Source organism: Orycteropus afer, unplaced genomic scaffold, assembly GCF_000298275.1.
Source record: "Orycteropus afer afer isolate SDZICR_OR568_19922 unplaced genomic scaffold, OryAfe1.0 scaffold00371, whole genome shotgun sequence".
NCBI lineage: Eukaryota > Metazoa > Chordata > Mammalia > Tubulidentata > Orycteropodidae > Orycteropus > Orycteropus afer.
Window position 1 is genome coordinate 538,091 of NW_006921958.1, and position 19,611 is coordinate 557,701.

The 19,611-nt window shown below is 47.5% G+C and overlaps 1 protein-coding gene across 1 annotated transcript in view; it reads left to right on the plus strand.

Annotated features, from left to right (window-relative positions):
* The window catches only part of CDC42BPB (CDC42 binding protein kinase beta), a 167,080-nt gene that overhangs the window by 95,838 nt on the left and 51,631 nt on the right, over nucleotides 1–19,611 (plus strand). The window contains 2 exon segments of the mRNA XM_042782572.1: nucleotides 4,724–4,819; nucleotides 7,928–8,076. Coding sequence (XP_042638506.1) covers nucleotides 4,724–4,819; nucleotides 7,928–8,076 — 245 coding nt within the window.

Sequence of the window (19,611 nt, forward strand, 5' to 3'; positions counted from 1 at the left end):
GTTTTATAGAATTCTCCAGTGAAACCGTCTGGGCCAGGACTTTTTTTAGTTGGTAATTTTTTGATGACCTGTTCAATTTCTTCTTTTGTGATGGGCCTTGATTTTTAGCCTGTTTTTGTTTTTTTTTCTCTAAGGTGTGTCTCTTGTAGACAGCATATTGATTGGTTATGTTTTCTTATCCAGTCTACAACCCTCTGTCTCAAGTGGTGCATTTAATCCATTTACAGTCAGTGGAATTACTGGCTAGTATGAATTTGTTGCTGATATTTTGTTATGTGTTTTTTTGTGGTGTTGCTGATTTCTTTGTTCCATAGAATTTTTTTGTGCTGATTTCACTCTGTTTATGAATCGTGTTATAATTTTCTCCATTGCTGCTGTTTTAATATTTGCTAAATATTTGTGCTTGTCCTCTTTTTTATTTTGATGAGAAGGTTTATTATTTTTCTTTGAGGTCACCCTGTGATTTATATTTGTCTTCCCAAGTTTAGAACGGTCTGTTCTATCTTGCAGTTGTCTCAACTTCCTCACCATTTACAAGTTTTGTTAACTGCACTCTTTTTCCCCTTGTTTTGGTTTGTAGTTGTCCTCATATGCTGGTTGATGTTGTGAGTTCCCTGTTTACAGTCTTATAAGCTTATTTTACTTTGGACACTTCCATAACTGAGTTGGTTTGAGTTCTGTCATTGTGTGTTAATGGTCAGTGGTTGTTTGCTGTGTTTGATTCTCTATCCAAAGGACTCCCTTTAGCATCTCTTCTAAGGTTGGTCTGGTTTTACAAATTCCCTAAATTTCTGCTTATCTGGAAATGTCCTAATTTCACAGTCATATCTGAAGGACAGTTTTGTTGGGTATATAATTCTTGGTTGGAAATTTATTTTCTTTTAGGGTTTTATGTATATCATCCCATTGCCTTCTCTCCTGAATGGTTTCTGCTGAGGAATCAGAACCTAGTCTTATCGGTTGCCCTTTGTAGATAACTTTTCGTTTTTCCCATGCTACTTTTGGGATTCTTTCTTTGTCTTTGGTTTTGGTATGATGATGATATATGTCTTGGTGATTTTCTTTTGAGGTCTGTCGTGTTTTGGGTTCTTTGAACTTCTTGAATGTATGTATTCTCGTCTTTCATCATATCAGGGAAATTCTCTTCCAGTAAATCTTCAACAATTTTCTCTGCAGTTTTATTTGTCTTTTCCTGTTCTGGAATTCAGATTACATGTACGTTATTCTTCTGGACGGTATCTCACATGAATATTAGGCTTTCTTCATTTTGTTTTGATTTTTTTTCTGATTAATCCCTTACCAAATTAGTATCGTGGGGTATTTGTCTTCCATCTCATTAATTCTGTCTTTCATTGATTTGATTGTACCTCTTTGCCCAGTCAATGTGTTATTTGTTTCTGAAATATTAATATTGATCTTCTAGATTTCTATCTGTAGATTTTGGATCATTTCTGATTTTTCATTTGTTTTGTCATTTTGTTCTTCTGTTGTCTTTCCCAGTTGTTCTAGGGTTTTTGTCGGTTTTCTTTAATTTTGTCAGTATTTTCCTTGATCTATCTCTCAGTCTGCTGAAGGTACCTAAATATAATTCTTTTGATCCCTTACCAGGGAGTTCCAATGCTGCTTCTTCCTCAGGGATGTTTTCTGAGTCTGTATCCTGGTCCCTTGTTTCTCCTACTTTATCTTGCTTATTTGTGTGGACTGTGATGGTCTGTTGTCTCAACAAGATTGTGATGTCATTGGATTTATAGTGAATTGGTGAGTGTATGTTTGTGAGAGTCACCCAAGATTTTGCTTTTCCTTTGTTTTGTTTTGACATAACTGAGTAAGCAGGATACTCTGCTCCTGTATTCACCAATTGGTAGCACTTGTGCACTCACCACTTGTCTCTTGGTGGGTGTGATAGAGATTGAGAGTGAGTACACAGATGTCCGGTAGCTGTGTGTGAAGAGCCGCTAAGGGTGAGTTGGGCTTGTATTGGCTGTCGTCTATCATTGGCTAGTTGGTACAGAAGCAAGTGGTGGCCCTCACTTAGTAGATGGGGCTGCAGGAGGTGCAGGTGTGGTTGGGGTGTATGGGCACAGTTGTTTTCTCCCAGTCAGTTAGACAAAAACAGCAATCAAAAAAAAACACCCAAACAATAAAACAAGAGGACAAAAAACATACACCACATAAACACACAGGAACAATCACCAAAAAGAAGGGGAAAAAAAAAGAAAAGCAATAAATGAGAAAAAATATTTAAAGAAATATTGTAAAAAGACAAAGGAAGTATAAATAGAAAAAGAGTAAGAAAAAAAAAGAACAAACAATATCTGGGGAGGGGGGCATAAGAGAAAAGAGCTAGAGTAAAAGAAGAATAAAAGAAAAAAAAATGAGAAAAGTACAAAAAGAGAAACAAGGGATGGCAAGAACCAAAAGAAAGAAAAAAGATGGGAACCAGGAAAAGGGAAGAGGGGAAAAAAAAAACCTAGAACCTGGGAAGAGAAAAGGAAAGAATAAAAATTATAAAAGGAAGAAGAAAAAGGATAATTAAAAAAATAATAACCTGAGAGGACGGGGCAGGACACCCAGGCTCCATCAGAGCACACAGATGGTATGTAATTCCTGCCAGTCCAGGAGGTGGGGGGAGGTGGGAAGTGGCCACATCTCTGTTGTTTACCAAGAGAGTAAGAATAAATCAAACCAAACCCACTGCCGTAGAGTCATATCCACCTCATAGTGACCCCTCCTTGGGTTTCTGAGGCAGTATCACTACAGAAGGAGATTGCCCAACCGTGATCGTCTCAAGGGTTCCTCTAGTCTCTGTTATTCCAGAAAGTTTGGTCATTTTTATGCATTTGAGTTTTGTCCTACATTTTTCTCCCATTTGTTTTTCTCTGATTCTTTCTGGGACCGTCTCTTGTATCCCTGGCCAGAACGGTCAGTAACAGTAGCCGGGCACCATGTTAGTTCTTCTGTTCTCAGGCTAGGAGAGGCTCTGGTTCTCCTGGGCCACTAGTCCTATGGACTAATTTCTTGCTTGATCTTCAGTTTCCTTTACTCCTCTTTGCTTCAGATGAGAAGAAGTCAGTAGTTGTATTTTTGATGGTCTCTTGGAAGCTTTTAAGACCCCTGGCACTACTCACTAAGCTAGGATTGCCTGTTGACCTAGCTGTCCCATGAAACTATGGTCCTGAGCCTTCAAACCCAGTAAGTCAATCCTGCAAGGTATTTGGACATGTATAGGAAGTATCCCTAACTGTCCCCCATGTGCTTTTTGTATATATGAACATATATGCATTACATATAAATGTATGCGTGTGCACACATGTTTGTGTGCGCGCGCGTGCTCACAAATGCACATACACGTGCATGTTCTCCACAGACACCCATTTAGCATACATCCCTGCCACTGAGTCGATTCCAACTCATAGCAGCCTTGGGTTTCCGAGGTGGTAAATCTTTATGATAGTAGATTGCTCCATCTTCTTTCCATGGAGCAGCTGGTGGGTTTGAACCACCCACCTTTGGGTTAGGCACTGTACCACCAGAGCGCCTTTATCTGCCTATATGACGACTCACCTGTTTTTTGCTCTTTGTTGCTGTTGTTGTAAAATAGTGTGTGTTATGGCATTTGCTGTAGTTGTAATTCTCAATGTCTTTGTCTATCTTGGTCACCTTGTGCTGTCTTCATTCGTGTTGTGTATTACCTTGCCTGTCACCAGTTGATAGCAGTTTTCTTTCAGCCACCTTTTTGCCAGGCCCCTCAGTGTCCAGACGACCATTGGTGACGATTCCAGGATGATCTGTCTCAGGGCATCTGGACTTCACTGAGCTGGTGGTACAGCCCTGTGAGGCCTCTCATCCCAGTGGAGGTTGGAGATTGGTAGGGTCAGGGCACATCTCTTCTATCCATCCTTTTGTTCACAGCAGTGGAAAAGGCAGATGTTACAAAGGTCACTGTGGGGCTCAGGAGAAAACAGTGACAGCACTGCTCTGTGCCCTGCCCAGCCCATTGCAGGCTCTCAAGTCAAATACAGGGAAGGGTTTAAAACTTGCTACATTGTTGTAATTGTTTTGTTATAATTTGTTATAATTGTACCAAAGACCCAGTTACTTTCACATACAGATACCACCCTTAGGCGCTCCTCTCTCTCTCCCTCCCTTCTCTTTTTTTTTTTTTAACCATAGCCACCTCCCTTTACCCATATGCTACTGGCCATAGGTCTTCATGGTAGAGTCCTCTTACAGTCCGGGGTATCAGTATATTGGGAATAAGCCATGGTTTTTAAAATAACGGACTCAGTAAAGTGGTGGGTGTCCCACCCTGCCAGCCGCGTGGCTGCCGCACAGTGGGTATAGGACAGAGCAGGCCAGCTCCTGGGTATTACTCCGAAGAGGTTAGTCTGGTGAGGAGAGGTCAGGGGATGACAGAGAGGAGGCACCCCATCAGGAAAAACAAGCGGGAGGACCAGGCTGTGGCCAGGTAGACGTGAGCCCTCCTGGGAGGAAATGACTTCCAGCAGCCCCTGTGGCAGTGGGCCAGCAGCCCCTGGTGTGTGGGGCTGTGGGAACAGAAAGAAGGAAGATGCGCTCGGCCTTTGCGTCCCTGTGAGGCGGCGAGGAGTGGGTGGGGCCTGCTGGAAGGAGGCCCGGTCTGCAGGGCCTGTACGCTCAGGAATACACTTGACCGCTTACCAGCTGTGTGGACACGGACCAGTTCTCCCCTCCTTCTCCATAGACGGCGTGCTTCCGGGAGGAGCGGGACGTGCTGGTGAACGGTGACTGCCAGTGGATCACGACGCTGCACTACGCCTTCCAGGACGAGAACTACCTGGTAGGTCCAGCGCCGGTCAGCGCCACCCACAGAGAGTGCCCAAGCTCATAGATTTGTGGAATCACTGCCTGTTTGTCTGTACTCACTAGGAAACCTGATGATTTTGTTCACTCGACTTTTATTACTTATAAAATTTCTTTTGTCTTGAATTATGGCTAAGAATAGGCATGGGCTAGGGGCCTTGGAGCGTCTGGCCCTTGGCATCGGGTAAGAGTCTGCCTGCATGTTGTTGGCAGCCATATAAGGCACTTTGTGTGGGGTGTGCGGCCTGCCTCGGAGAGGAGCAAGCATTGTGGGGTCTTCTGACCCAGTGTGTGGGTGACTGTTCGCATGTTCTTGTCACCTGTCTATTGTTCTGGCTTGAGTTAGGACTTGACTTTACACACGTGGAACCTCTGTGGCTCACACATGTGCATAGCTCTTAGTGATTCGGAAGCATAAATACATACTGTGGTTTGGATGTAACGAGCTGAATGCTGAGACAGCTGGTAGTGGAAGTAGAAGGGAGGTCCAGCCTTTGGTCTAAGTACTGAGTGACTGACAAGAGCACTTTGTTCAGGAAGTTTGAAAATGTCCTGCCACTGCGTGCGGGCAGGTGGGGCCTGCACAGACCACTCAGCACACACCTGAGAAGCAAGGGGCCTACCTGCCGTCCATCATGTGTCACCACAGCCTCAGGGAGGGCTGCCAGCCAGGTTCCTGTTCCATCAGGACTGGCTCGTCACCCAGAGACCCCTTGACGGGGTCCTCCGCCCTCCACCACAAGCTGACGTGTAGGACTCCTTTTATTCATCTTGAAATACTCTCTTCCAACATCAAGGGAACCCCTTAGATTTGAGGGCTCAGGAGTAGGTAAATCAGTGTTTCACTCTAATCAGAATTTTAAAATATGCACGTTTTGGCGTTCAGGAGGCGCTTCCCACCCATGAGGCATGGGGGTACCTCATTTTGTCTTCCCAGTGGCCCCATGAGGTGGGCATTTTTGATTTTTACTACTTTGTAAAAGAAGTGCCTGGGCAAAAAGGCTGCACTGCTTGCCTGACGGTTCACCGTGACAGCAGCTACGGCCAGGCCAGTCTGTGGCGGCCCTGTGCAGTGCCCGTTCCTGCCCACTGTAGGGTCTGAGTGCTGGGCCTCTCCACGGGTGCCCCCGGGATCAGCATACCTGCTCAGGATGGCAGGAGCTCTCCAGTTCCCCTTTTGCTGAGAGCTGAGCAGAGGAGTACTAGGCACGCAAACGCGAACAGCAGGACAGAGCTGCGCTCAGTCAGCGTGACTGTGGCTATATGGAACGTTAGGTATCACCCAGCGAAGAAGCTGTCTTCTTGTCTAGAGGAACAGATGGTAAGCTTTTGAACTTGTCCATTTAGATACACCATGAAAATTAAAGATGAGTGAGAAGTCAGGGGTTTTGAAGCTGTAGAGTTCGTGGGTGTGGGTCATTATTAGGATCGCAGCCAAGTTATTAGGCTTGTTTCCCACCTGTACTGTGGGACCCTGATAGTGCCTTCACAAGGGCTACTGTGAGGGTTCACGGAGATAAGGGACACCATACTATGGCCAGAAGGCATGGGGCACGGCAGCTGCTGAGTGGTGGCTGTCCTCATTGATAGGGTCTTCATAAATATGAACCACGTGTCACTGGCTGAGTGAGCGAGGTGGTGCTGTGTCCTCATCTCCTTGGGGGACGTGTGCATCTAGGGAGGCAGTTCCTACAAGACGAGACAGCCAGTCCCTCCAGCCGTCTCTGCAGCTTTCAGCCCCATCAGTAGAGGAGTGGCTGCACCCCAGCTTGGGCTGTGATGGTCTCCCATCCGGGGCTGTCTGACACTGGAGATGCCCCTCATCGGGGTTTTCTTCCTCATAGCCTCATGCTACTGCTCAGGGGAGGCCACAGCTAGGGTCCCTCGTGGGCCACCGTGGCAGGCGCATCTTGAGGTCTCCAGTGCCTACTTGGTAACTGGCCAGCATGTTTATATTGAAAGTCAGTGCTGTGTGACTGGGGAGCCAGGTGGGGAGGCAGGTAGGAAGGGGCTAGATCAACTTGGGGGTCTGGGAACCAAGGACAGGATTTTGACTGTCATGAGAGCAAGGGAAAGCTTTTAAAAGATTCTAAACAAGAGGATGACTTCACATTATAGAGATTGGCTTGGAGGTGGGTAGGAGTCTTAAAGGAGAGACTGGTGAGGAGGCTGTTGAAGTAACTCAGTGATGGTACTTGGAAACAGGCTGAGGGTGGTAGGGAGAAGTGCTGGCTCAACAAGTAGAAGGTGGGACATCTAGGACTTAGTAACCGACAGGATGTGGCGGCTGAGCAACATGGAGCAGGTAAGAACCAGGCCAAGATTTCGGGGTTGGACGTGCAGGGGCACTGGAGGAGCAGGTTCTCGGGGTGCAGGTGTGCTCAGGCCTTGGAGGCTCTGGGGACATCTGCCAGAGCTGAATGGCAGGCCTCTGCATGTGTGGGTCCCTGGTCAGGAGAGGAATCTGGGTAGACTGCCCACCGTTCATGAGTGCAAGTCATGGAGACTGAGAGTTCTGTTACTCTCTTCTGCTTTCCTTACGGGATCATGTTGCTAATGATGTCACTCTGGTTTCTTTAGTGGTTTCTTTTAAAGCACTAAGAAAAATTTGCGGCCTTAAATTTAATTGTATTACTTGTCTACAGGTACTTCCCACTTTCATGTTATTTAACTCTGGAGCAAATGCTCCAGAGTACGGTTTTCTGTTTGACGTGCAGCTGTTGTTGTTGTTATTTGCCATCGAGTCGGCCCCGACTCCTAGCGACCCCTCCTTGGGTTTCCGAGGCAGTTATCACTATGGAAGGAGGATTGCCCAACCTTCCTTCCGAGGAGTGGCTGGTGGGTTTGATCCGCCAGCCTCCTGGTTAGCAGTCAAGTGCCTTAGGCACTATGCTACCAGAGCTCCTTTGACGTGCAGTAGTCAAAGAAAAATCCAGAAGCCTGGAGTTGACTAGTTCTGCTTACTTTTGCAAATACCCTTTTAAGCGCTCTTTCCTGCTTGTTCTATGGTGCACAGTGACCTTCTGCTGTCGGGTTTAGTAGTGACTAAATCCTGTGTTTCTCCTCTTCTCTTCCCAATGTGTAGTACTTAGTCATGGATTACTACGTGGGCGGTGACTTACTGACCCTGCTCAGTAAATTTGAAGACAAGCTCCCAGAAGACATGGCAAGATTCTACATTGGTGAGATGGTGTTGGCCATCGATTCCATTCATCAGCTTCATTACGTGCACAGGTAACTGACTCCTCAGTCCTTTACGGAAGCCACGTTTGGTGTGTGGAGATGTGCCTTTCTGAGCTCCTTGACTTCTGGACACCAGGGTGCAGGGCATGTCCAGGAGTCGTGCAGGAGGCGAGGCCTTCTTCGTGACCCTCCTGCACAACCTCTTTTAAATCCCTGGCACCTGGTGCCTGTTGATACCAGCTTTCATCGTCACTGTGTGATGACGTGGCTCTGGTCTGTTGAAGCCACTATCCCTTCTGACGCTAGCCTCTTTCCTGCTAGTTCCCCCTCGTGAGGGTCCTGCAGGGCCTGATCCCAATGCTGTTTCCCAGCTCTGCTCCAGGCTGACCCCGCAGGGCCCACAGCCTTGACTCCCGCCTCACCCACCCCTACCCAGCACTCCCAGGAGGAGGACTGGGCTGGGGAGGAGGGGTGGCTGTCACAGAGCAAGAAGGACCTGGATGCTCAGTGATACTGTGGTGTCTACTGAGGAGTCCCAGTGTGAGGTGGAAACTGAGGCAGCTGGCCCTCTGCCGCTCCCCTGCCTCTGCTCCACACGCCCTCCTTGCCGCGAGGGTGATGCCCCGGACTCGGAGAGGGGGTGTGCGCCTGCGTGTCCTCTTGTCGTGGTGTTTAAGACCCAAAGACTCAGGCCTGTTGGGGATTGTATTTTTTCTTTTACTAATTTTAGTTTTATTTTTGTTAAAGTAATTTTGTATTGAAAGGTTTAAAATGGCAAATAGTTCTATAGGGTTTGTGACACAAAACAGTGTCCAGCTCCTGCTTCACTCACCAAAGGGAACTTTGTAAACTCTGAGCTGTTTCTTCCAGAATTTATCTTCATGTTGCTAAGTAACAGGCTTATATTGCTATTTCCATAATTTTTGTTTGTTTTAGATAACATCTGTTAAAATGACAGAATAAGTCCTCACACACATCCACACGCACTCACAGCCCGCGAGTGCACACGCCGTCTCCTCACCCCGCTCCCACGCGTGCTCTTGCCCAGCCTCCTGATTAGTAATAGTAATGTAGTAACTCTTGGTTGAATCTACTTGATGTTTATGATATGGCTTTGTAAGTGTTACTCACAAAAGAGCCTTATGCTAGAGGTAGTTACATTTCTGTTTTCTCAGCAGTGAATACAGGAGCTCTGGTGCACTGGTTGGAGTTAATACTTGCCTTGTTTTTTCCATTAGGTATTTGTCTTCTCTGTAACTGTCTCTATCACTGATACAAAGCGCTGTGCATACAGTCGTAGCTGGGGGGCTCTCGATCGAGGTTCCGTGGAGATCTCCTTTTGGAGCTTTCTTCCCTGCTCTGTGTGCTTTGGTTGGAGTTTTTCCCAGTGGAGAGGCTCCCTCCTCAGCTCTCTGGAATTGGATCCCTTGTTCTCTGAACCCTGTGTCTCCCTTTTGATTTGCTAGCTCGTGTCCTCCAGTGGTTTCTGGAAAGTAGAGGTGTGCAGTAATCTGTTTGGAGATCTCACCTGCCCAGAGATGTCTTCACTCTGACTATGTGTGTGGTTGATCGTTGATCCAGAAGGGACTTTAGACTGGAAGTTGTTTGTCGCTTGGAACTGGGAAGGTTTTGTTCTTGTCATCCTTTGATGCTGCCCTTGAGATATTCGGGACCATTATGGCTTCCATGGTTTTGTATTATGCTCTGTTTTTTATCTTATGGGATGCTCATGCGCTCTCTCTGTCTCTTTCTGTCTTTATCCCTGGTTTTTTTTTTTAAGAACCCTGAGGTTCTCTATCAGTCTGGGCCCAATCAAGAGAGGTCTGACCATGAGAAATTAACATAAGGAATTGTCCAGTGTAATGAGAGTGGCGTCATGAGGGGTTGGCTGGTGAGAAGTAAAGAGAACACTGAAGAACGCAGGTAGCACAGACAAGGACAGCCACTACTCTGAGGGCTGAGGGCTGGTTAGTGCTGGACAGGGACTCGCTGTGAGTTGGCTCACAGCATGGCAGAAAAGTCTGTAGTGCCTCCTCATGGAGCTTGCTGGAAATTCCTCTAGAACTTGGCAGAAGTCCGCCCTACAGAGTGCCAGGGAAAGCTACTCATGGAGAGATGTCTCACCAGGTCACTGTTACCGAAGCACCTGGCATGAGGGTGGTGCAGGAAGAACCCGCTGGCCACTGGGTGTTGCTGGCTGCTGCACACTGCAGAACAGGACACAGGAGACGCCACTCCTGCCAGGAGAGCACCCCCTTCTCAACTGCCTCTCCAGCACCCTCCACCAAGACACTGGGCTAGCTCTCCACCAAGACATTGGGCTAGCTCTCTACCAAAACATTGGCAAGAAGGGTGAATTTGGAGCTGAGAGACAATGAGCTGCTCCCCTCACACCAGGGTGTTCTGCAGTTCCTAGAGATGTTCCCTGGTGTGGGTGGTCCTCACTCCTTGTCCGGGCACTCAGTGTGGAGACTTGGGTCCTTTGGTTTCAGGAAGTGTCGTTATCCTTGATCATCTCTTCTCCAAGTTCTTCCCTTCTGTCTTTCTTGAAATCTTATTACTCAGTAGACTTTTTAGACTGTTCTCATTTTCTATCTTTTTTCATATTTTTTTTTCCATTTCTGTGCTTTTTGACCTACTTTTAAGAGAATTTCTCAACTTCTGGGCTTTATGTTAAAGCTTCACTTTTATTTTATATAATGTCCAAGACTTGCTTATTTTCTCTGAAGCTAGAAAATGTAATGTTCTTGTTCTGACTTCATGATTATAACACTTCTGTCTCTGTGGATACCAGTTATGCGCATGTGCCTCCTTCTGCTTTACTGGATTGTCTTGCTTCTTCCTTTTCCTGTTAGTTTGGTCTCTGACTTCTGCATTAGAGGCTCCCCAGCTGAATCCCCTGTTTTGGAGTGAGACATTAAGGAGCAGCTGCAGTGGAAGCCGTGTGGCCTGGAAGGGCTTCTCCAGGAAGCACTCAGACGTGGACTGGCCACTCTGTTTGGGGCGTCAACTTCGTATCCATACAGCTTTTCCCTGTGATCTTTGTACTCGGTCTCATGGAGAAGGAGGTGGGGTGGTGCATCATGACTCCACCTAGTGCCACTGTCTTCCTTAAAATTTCACCCTGCTTCAGCCCTTCCTGAGGTCTCTAAGCCTAGAGTGCTGGCTCAGTCGCTCTTGGGAGTGAACCCAATTTTCTTTGGGGAATTTAACTGCGTCTTTTATAATTGTCAGTGAGTCCTTGGTGGCAGCTCTGCCCGCAGTGGGACCCCATGCCACGTTGCTGGAAGTCCTTCCCCCAGCCGTGCCCATTGCTGGAAGTCCTTCCCCCAGCTGTGCCCATCGGTGTCCAGCTCTGCTCAGTCTCTTTGCCACTCCGCATCTCCTTGGCCCACAGAGTGATACTGACATCACCTTTTCATTCCTGCTATCTGTGTCCTTACGGATTTTAAAGGAATACATTTCCACTGTCAACTGGAGTGGGGCTTGCGGGGCAGAAAGACGCATGTGCACTCTGTCTGCCCTGGTCTCTTTCTTTGTGAGTCTCTGTGCTGATTGAGGGCTCCTACCTCCTCCACCTGGTGCAGGCGGGGTTGTGGCTCCAGCTGGCACCACCTCCTCACCCCTCTGGCCGTGACTTCTCTGCTGTCGGGTAGGACGATGATGACGAGAGCAGTGATGGCTCCGGGGGCACAGATGTAGGCCATGTGCAACATCCTGGCTGCACTGATGTATGGCAGTGTCTGTGGGTGACACCTGTCCAGATGTTCCCGGAGGACCCTGGCTTGGTGGGTCTGGTCCAGCGTGTCTTCCCTGGTCCTCTCCCTCAACTTCCACGGCCCCGGGCTCTGGGAGCCCAGCCACTTTAGTAAACCCCTCCACTCTGGGGAAGCACTCGTGTCCTTCCTCATAACGCCTGCTGGAGAACAGGCTGACACCCATGTTCTTCCCACTGTCACCTGTCCCCATGTTGGAGGAGGAGGATGGTCAAGTCCCCTCCCCATAGCTTTTCTCTTGGGGTTTCACCGTTGCTCTCAGGAGGGTCAGAAGGCCCTCCCCCCAGCCTACAAGGAACAGGGTAGAGCAGGCACAGCCCCTCAGCACAGCTCCATATTGCACGGCAGCGACTTTCCCTTCAGTTCTGCCTGGTCTAGCCAAGGGGGTGGGGGAAGCCCATGCAGGGCTGGACAGCTCTCTGGCCTGGGATCAGGGTGCTGAACTGAGCACACTGTTCTCAGCTTTGGGCAGGGCCACAACTGGGGAGTAACAGGAAGACCCTTCTTAATGCCCTGTTGCCCCTTGGCCTGTTGCACCCCAAGGTTTCCTCCACCATGCCCTCCTCACCCCCACCCTCTGCCCCCTCACCCTATCCTCCGCCCCTCCCTGCTCTGTCCGCTCACTGGGCTTTGCCTCCAGCCTCTCCTGGCTTCTGCAGGGCCTGCCCTCAGGCCACAGCACCTCGCACAGTCAGGAGGCCTTCCTGGAGGAGGCTTCTCCTCCAGAGGCCACGACGGCATCCCAGAGACAGTCCCCAGTCCCCATCCTCTCACTGTGCTACCTCATGGCAGGTGAAGAGGCCCGGAGAGGCTGGACACCCGCCTCAGGCCCCGTGGCTGGTAGGTTCCAGAGCGAGGCTCAGACCTGCACCGCGTCGTGCCCTGGCCTGCCCTGCTCAGGCCGCAGCAGCACAGCCGCCTCTTTGCGGATGGTGAGGTCCTGGTCAGTGGTTTCCTTGTTTTCAAAAGAAAGTTGCTGTGCTGATTGAGTCCCAGCCCTCAGGTCTGTAGCCCCTTTTCCTGACAGACACTGTCTCACTCACGATGGAGAGAGGGGCGTCACTGTATTTGTCACGAGTCTCCAGGGAAATTAACTCGACCCCCTTTTTTGTAGTTGATTCTTTTCTATTTTCTCCTCTAATTAGAAAGCTTTTCTTCTCGTTGTCTTAATTGACTCTGTAGAAATTTTGCTCTGTCATTTGACTTGCGGGCACATTAGGAAACATTGAAATATGTAATTCATAACCTCCTTCTGAGCACCTCATTACTCAGCCCAAGCGCTCGAATGACCCAGTCCAGAAACAGCTTTGCATTTTTGCTGAAAAGTTCAAAAGTGAGATTTGTGCAAAGCCAGTCCTCTGCGCATCTCATGTGGACCCTCATGAATAAGGTGAAAGTGCCATTTCACAGGGTTGATGCCGAGTCTTGGGCCGGTTGTGGCCCTGCCATGTAGGGTGAGGCCTCACTGCTAGCCTCCTGCCAGCTTCATGGCTCTAGCCTGGCTTTGAGAGCAAGAGCTCACAGAGCCCCCCATCACTCAGGTTCCCGTACACCCTGTAGAGGTGTGCACAGTCCCTCCAGGGGACAGACAGGAACCCCCAGATGCCCAGGGAGACCGCTGCTGAGAAAGGCAGCATCACGCCCTCAGAGAAGGCAGAGTCCTCTGTATGAATGAAATGAGAGCCAGGTATGTTTGAGAGAGGGGCTTTTCAGAGCACAGAAGAGGACTTGGGAAATAAGCAGCGTAAAACCAGGAAGTCCAGGAGAAGGGTTGGAAGGTAAAGGCGAGGAGATCGGCAGAGACAGCTGGACGGGGGGTAAGGCCGCCAAGCAGCTCCAGCACTGCCCGGCAGCCACTGGGGGCCGTGGAGGCCCGTTTCACAGCAGGACAGGACGTCCTGGCGCTCAGGATGGTGGCTGTGACTGACTGGGCATCTGGTTTGGATGTGTCAGGGGTAGCTGCTATGCCTCGTGGCTTTGAATGCTCTGTCCACATCTGCATTTGGAATCAGAGGCACAGCCGTCACGAGGAGAAGGAATTCTCAGCCATGTGTCACAAGGCTTTCCTGAAATGATGCTGCCGCTGGCCTTGAACACTAGGCAGCGGTGGTCCCAGGTGCTGTGGTGGCCCACGGGGCCTTCACTCCCCGGTGGGCTGCTATCACAGTTGGTGACATGGGCCCCACTGGCCCAGTTGAAGGGCTCTGGTACTTTGTCCATACTGTGTAAGCCCCACTTACCAGCCTGTCACCATGGAAAGATTAGGTCTTGCCCCAGACCATCTGCATTGCCTTAGCCGAGAGCCCCTTCAGTGATGCCGGAGCCTCTTACGAGGCGCCTGCTATCAGTCAGCACGAGGAAAGCACCTTCATAGCCCATTTTTCAGTTGGCAGCCTGGCACTTAAACTGCTACACCACCAGGGCTCCTTGATCTCAGTAAAGCTGTCAGTAAACACAGATCACAGCCTCTCTTGGTGGTGGCATCCAGTATCCTTCTATATACTCTTCAGAGTAGTCTCTTCTGAGGAGGTAAATAATACCCTCCCTTGCTTCAAACAGGAACTCTGGTGGCTCAGTGGTTAAGGCGTTTGGCTGCTAACCATGAGGTCGATGGTTCAAATCAAACCCACCAGCCATTCCACAGAAGAACGAGGGCAGTCTTCTGCCACAAAGATGGATGGCCTTTGAGACCCTGTGGGGCAGTTCCACACAGGTTGCTATGAGCCCAAATCCACTCGATGGCAGTGGGTTTCTCCAAACACTGGCAGTCTGTGGAGAAAGAAATTATATTCACTGTTTAAAGAAGAACTTATTCCTTTGAAGTAAACTTAACTAAGATTCATGTAGGTATGTGGAATAGACAGTTCAGAGCAAAGAGGATTTTTATTAGTGAAAAGAATCTGTTCAGCAAACGCTTTGATTTAGCTTTTCCTCAGTTTTCTGGTCTGCGAGGAGACAGTAGCTGCATCAGGGAGCTGTTCTGAGAATTCATTGCACCAGCCTTATGTGGAATCAGCCTCGTGTAGGGCAGGTGCTGGCCCTGCCCGAGCAGCGGCGGGAGCCGGTGGCTGTTGTCATCGCCGCTGCCAAGTGTTGCAGAGGACGTTGCTCTCGTAGTTGTCATAGGAGGGATGCTTGTAACTTAGCAAGTCCGTTTTGTGCTTATAGTTGGTTCACTTTGTGTAAGCTTTATTGAGGTGTGTAACAGACTCAGAAAAGTGCACTAATCCCAAGTGTTCGTTTTACAGAGTAGGGTTTTTTTTTTTTTTTTCCCTAAAAACGAACACACTTGGAACCAGCACCCAGGTAAGATACTCAGGTCTCCCCTAAGGCCCCATCTGGACCCCTCCCAACCCTTCCTCCTCGCTCTTCCCCAGGGTAGCCCCCACCTTAATCTCCACCAGTGCTGTTCAGTCAAACGTTCCATGATGATGGGAGTGTCTTGTACTGGGCTGTCCAGTGTCGTAGCCACTGGCCACATGTGGCCAGTGTGGCTGAGAAGGTGAATTCTTCATTTGATTTAAATTAATTTCAATTTGAATAGCCACCTGTGGTTTAGGGGCTACCATATTAGAGTGGGGAGTATAAAAGCAAAGATTAGTTTTGCCTGTGTGTATGTGTGTGTGTGGTGTGTGTGCAGATACATATACATATATATGTATGTGTGTGTATTTTCTTTTTAAACATACAGATTGAGATTGTGCAATCCCTGCTGGAATGAATGTGTGTGGATGTGATTTGCGGCCTCCTCGGGGATCGCATTAGAGGCACACGCTGTCCACCTCCCCTTATTGGTAATTAATCAGATTGCACAGTTAAGATTTTGTTTGATTTTTCCACTATAGACTTGGTCTTTTTCTTCCCCCTTGCAACTAAAAGCAATCTGTGGGGGACACTTAAGACCATGGAAATATCCTCTTCCTCATCAGAAGTTTCTCTCTGGATGGACATCTATTGAGGACTTTGGCCAGAACCAGCCCTTTCTGTTGTGGTTGCAAATTGATGGTTTGCCAACTGCAGGGCTCCCTGCATACTTGCTGGTCATCAGGTGCCTTTGTTTATTGGCCTGAGTGCAGGGATTATTGTTTCCCGGTGGGTTATGATCCATCACTGTCTGTAATTGTGGGCTCTGGTGTCCTGTATTTGCTCAGTGGAAGCCCCTTCTAGTTACCTCCCTGTTTCATACCCTCATCATTTTTTGAGAACTTCCTTGCCTTGTTGACTCTTCTTGTACCTTCCCTCCCCCACCCTGGAATCAGTCATTTCTCTGTGGAGCCCTGGTTCCATTAGCGGGGAATAGTCTTAGAGAGCAGTGGGTGCTAAGGGTGCTCAGTGCTTCTAGGTCCGTCCAGTGGATGGTTAGTAGATACGTGTGTGCCCACATGAGTGTGTGATACATGTCGACGGTCTCTGGGTGGTGCAGACTGTTGGTGCTGGACTACTAACCTGAAGGTAGGTGGTTCAAGCCCAGCCAGCAGCACCTGGGGAGGAAGGCCCAGCAGTCTGCTTCTGTAAAAATTAGAGCCAAGCAAACCCTGTGGCCCAGCTCTGCTCTGTCACACGGGGAGTGTCTGTGCGTCAGAATCGACTCAGTAACAACAGGTGTGGTGTTTGGTTTTGTACATAATTTGGGAAACATTAGTTCCCTCTCGAGTTTCTTCCACTTCATGTTTTGTCTTCCTTCTTGTACAGTAAGACCTCTGGCTCCTTGCACCATCAGCACATTGACTCACGTGCTTAGCGCATAGTGCATCTCAGATTGCTCTAGCATTGCATTGTCTGTAGAGCTACGGAAAGCAAGCCTGCTGTGAGGACTGCGGGCCGTTTGCGCTCTCCCCTGTCCTGCTCTGAGCCGCCACGTGCGTCTGAGTCAGGTTCTTCATTCGTCAGTTACGGGCACTGTTTTCTCTCAGCACCCCTGCTCCGCTCCATGTCGTCATATCGGTCATTTGAAACTGTTGAATTCATTGGTTTCGGTCAGCTTTCCATTTCAACTTCCCCTCACCGTCTTTGTTGATTTGATTTTATTTTTCTCATACGTAGAACATTAACATACTTCCAAAACATCAGACCTGTCCAAATTTACACTACAGAAGTATCACTCCCTTCATCCCTCCCACCTCTTTCCCCTCACTTTTTGTAAGTAATCAGTTTTGTCTCCTGGTCTACCCTTTGTATGTGTATGTGTGTTTGAAAGATACGCCAATATGCTTTCTTACTTCTCCTTTCTTACGCATACTAAATATGCACTTTTGCATTTTGCTTTTTCACTTAACATATCCTAGAAGTGACCCCGTAACAGTTCATGGAGTCTAGAGAGCTCTTTGTCTTGGCTTTTCTCCAGTAATCACCTGCCTGGTGCTCCACTATGTATGTCAGTGCCCTCGCTTGTTCAGCCAGTCTCCTGTGGGGTTTTGGGAAATGATAAATTCCTGGAAGTAAGATTACTGGGTTAAAAGAGAAATAAAATGCATATATGGTTTTATTAGATGTTACCAGTTTCTCCCATAGGGATTGAATCTTTTTTAATTCCCACCAGCACTGTATGCAAGTGCCTCTTGCCACACAGAATGTATTTTCACCAATAGGATGAATTTTCAAAACTTTTGAAATTTTGCCATCTAATGGATTAAGTTTTCCAGTAATACATCGGACAGTGTTTTACTGCTGTTCATAAGGTTCTTTAAGAAGCGGATAGCCCCTTCCTTCTTCCGAGTCTGTCTTAGACTGGAAGCTCCACTGAAGCCTGTCCACCGTGGGTGACCCTGCTGGTGTCTGAAATACCAGTGGCATAGCTTCCAGCCTCACAGCAACACACCAGCCACCACAGTACGACAGACTGGCAGGCAAGTGGTTTACTTGTGTTTTATTGACTATGCGAAGGCATTCGACTGTGTGGATCATAACAAATTGTGCATAATATTGAGAATGGGAATTCCAGAACACTGATGTGCTCATAAGGAACCTGTACATGGACCAGGAGGCTGTCATTCAAATAGGACAGGAGATACTGCTTGATTTAAAATCAGGGAGGGAGTACGTCAGGGTTGTATCTTTCGCCACACTTACTCAATCTGTGTACTGAGCAAATAATCCAAGAAGCTGGACTATATGAAGAAGAACGTGGCATCAGGATTGGAGGAAGATTCACGGACAACCTGCGATATTCAGATGACACAACCTTGCTTGCTGAAAGTGAAGATGACTTGAAGCACTTACTGATGAATATTAAAGGCTGCGGTCTGCAGGATGGATTTCACCTCAACATAAAGAAAACAAAAACCCTCACATCTGAACCAGTAAGCAGCATCATGATAAATGGAGAAAAGGTTGAAATTGGTAAGGATTTCCTGTTGCTTGGATCCACAGTCAACACCCATGGAAGCATCAGTCAGGAAATTGGATGTCCTGTTGCACTCCACTGCGAAAGACCTCTTCCAAGTGCTGAAGAGCAAAGATGTCTCCTTGAAGACTAAGGTGGCCCTCATCCAAGCTGTTGTGTTTTCAGTCGCCTCGTGTGCATGTGAAAGCTGGACAGTGCATAAGGAGGACTGAAGAAGAGTTAATGCTTTTGAGTTGTGGTGTTGGCGAAGATTACTGAAAGTACCATAGACTATCAGAAGAACTAACAGGTCTGTCCTAGAAGTGCAGCCAGAATGCTCCTTGAAAACGGGAATGGCCAGACTTTGTCTCACCACTTTGGTCTGGTTGTCAGAAGGGACCATTCCCTGGAGAAGGATCTCATGCTTGGTTGAAGTGGAGGATCAGCGAAAAAGTGTTAAGACTCAACGAGATGGATTGAAACAGTGGCTACAACAGTGGGCTCAGGTATAGCACTGATTGTGAGAGTGGCGCAGGTCCGGGCAGTGTTCTGTTCTGTTGTACACAGGGTCACTGTGAGTTGGACCTACTCGACAGCACCTAACAACAACAACAACAGTGGAATAAGAGGTGGTATACAGTTGCAGTTTTCTTTTTTGCCTTTCCTGTGAGAGTGATGTCATTTTTATATCTTTATGTGTATGTGCACTGTTTCATTTGACTGTTTTTAACTCAATTTTTTAAAAAATTTGTCCTTTTTCGGTGATATGTTGCAGATTTTTTTTTCCCAGTTCATTGTTTTCTTTACTTTGCTTATGGTATTTTCTTGCCATCAGATTTTTTTTTAATTTTATGTAAACGAATTTATTAATCTTTTCTTACACCTGGAGTTTGAGTCATAGAAATCCTTCTTGTACCTTCAGAGAAGAAAATAAAAAATTGTATTATCTTGTAGTAGCTTCATTCATATAGTTCAATTTTTTTATGTATGGATCTCTGATCTATTTGTGGTTCATTTTTATATATGATGTGAGGAATGGATCTAATTTTATACTTAAATGTCTTTCCAGCTGTCCTAACAACAGTTACTTATTTAAGACTATCTTTGAGAGATTTGAGACTCCATGTTTATCGTATACTCAAATTCATTATGCAGTTAGTTTATTTCTGGACGTTCTGTTCTATTTTGTTGTCTTTCTTGTGTCTACATGGTCCTGTACCATATTGCTTTAAATGGAAGCTTTGTTTTGAAATCGTGTAGGGCTAGACCCACATCATAGTTTTCTCTTGAACTTGAATATCAACTTGCCTGGTTGCAATAAACAGCACTTTCTTATTTTTTAGTATGTTGGGCCCTCTCTAAATTCAGATCTTCTGGTCTTTTTCTAGTTCCTGGAAAGCTTTCTTGGGTTATGTTGTTGTTGTTGTTGTTGTTGTTGTTGTTGGTATGTGCCATCGAGTCAAACCGACTCATAGCAACCCCTCCTTG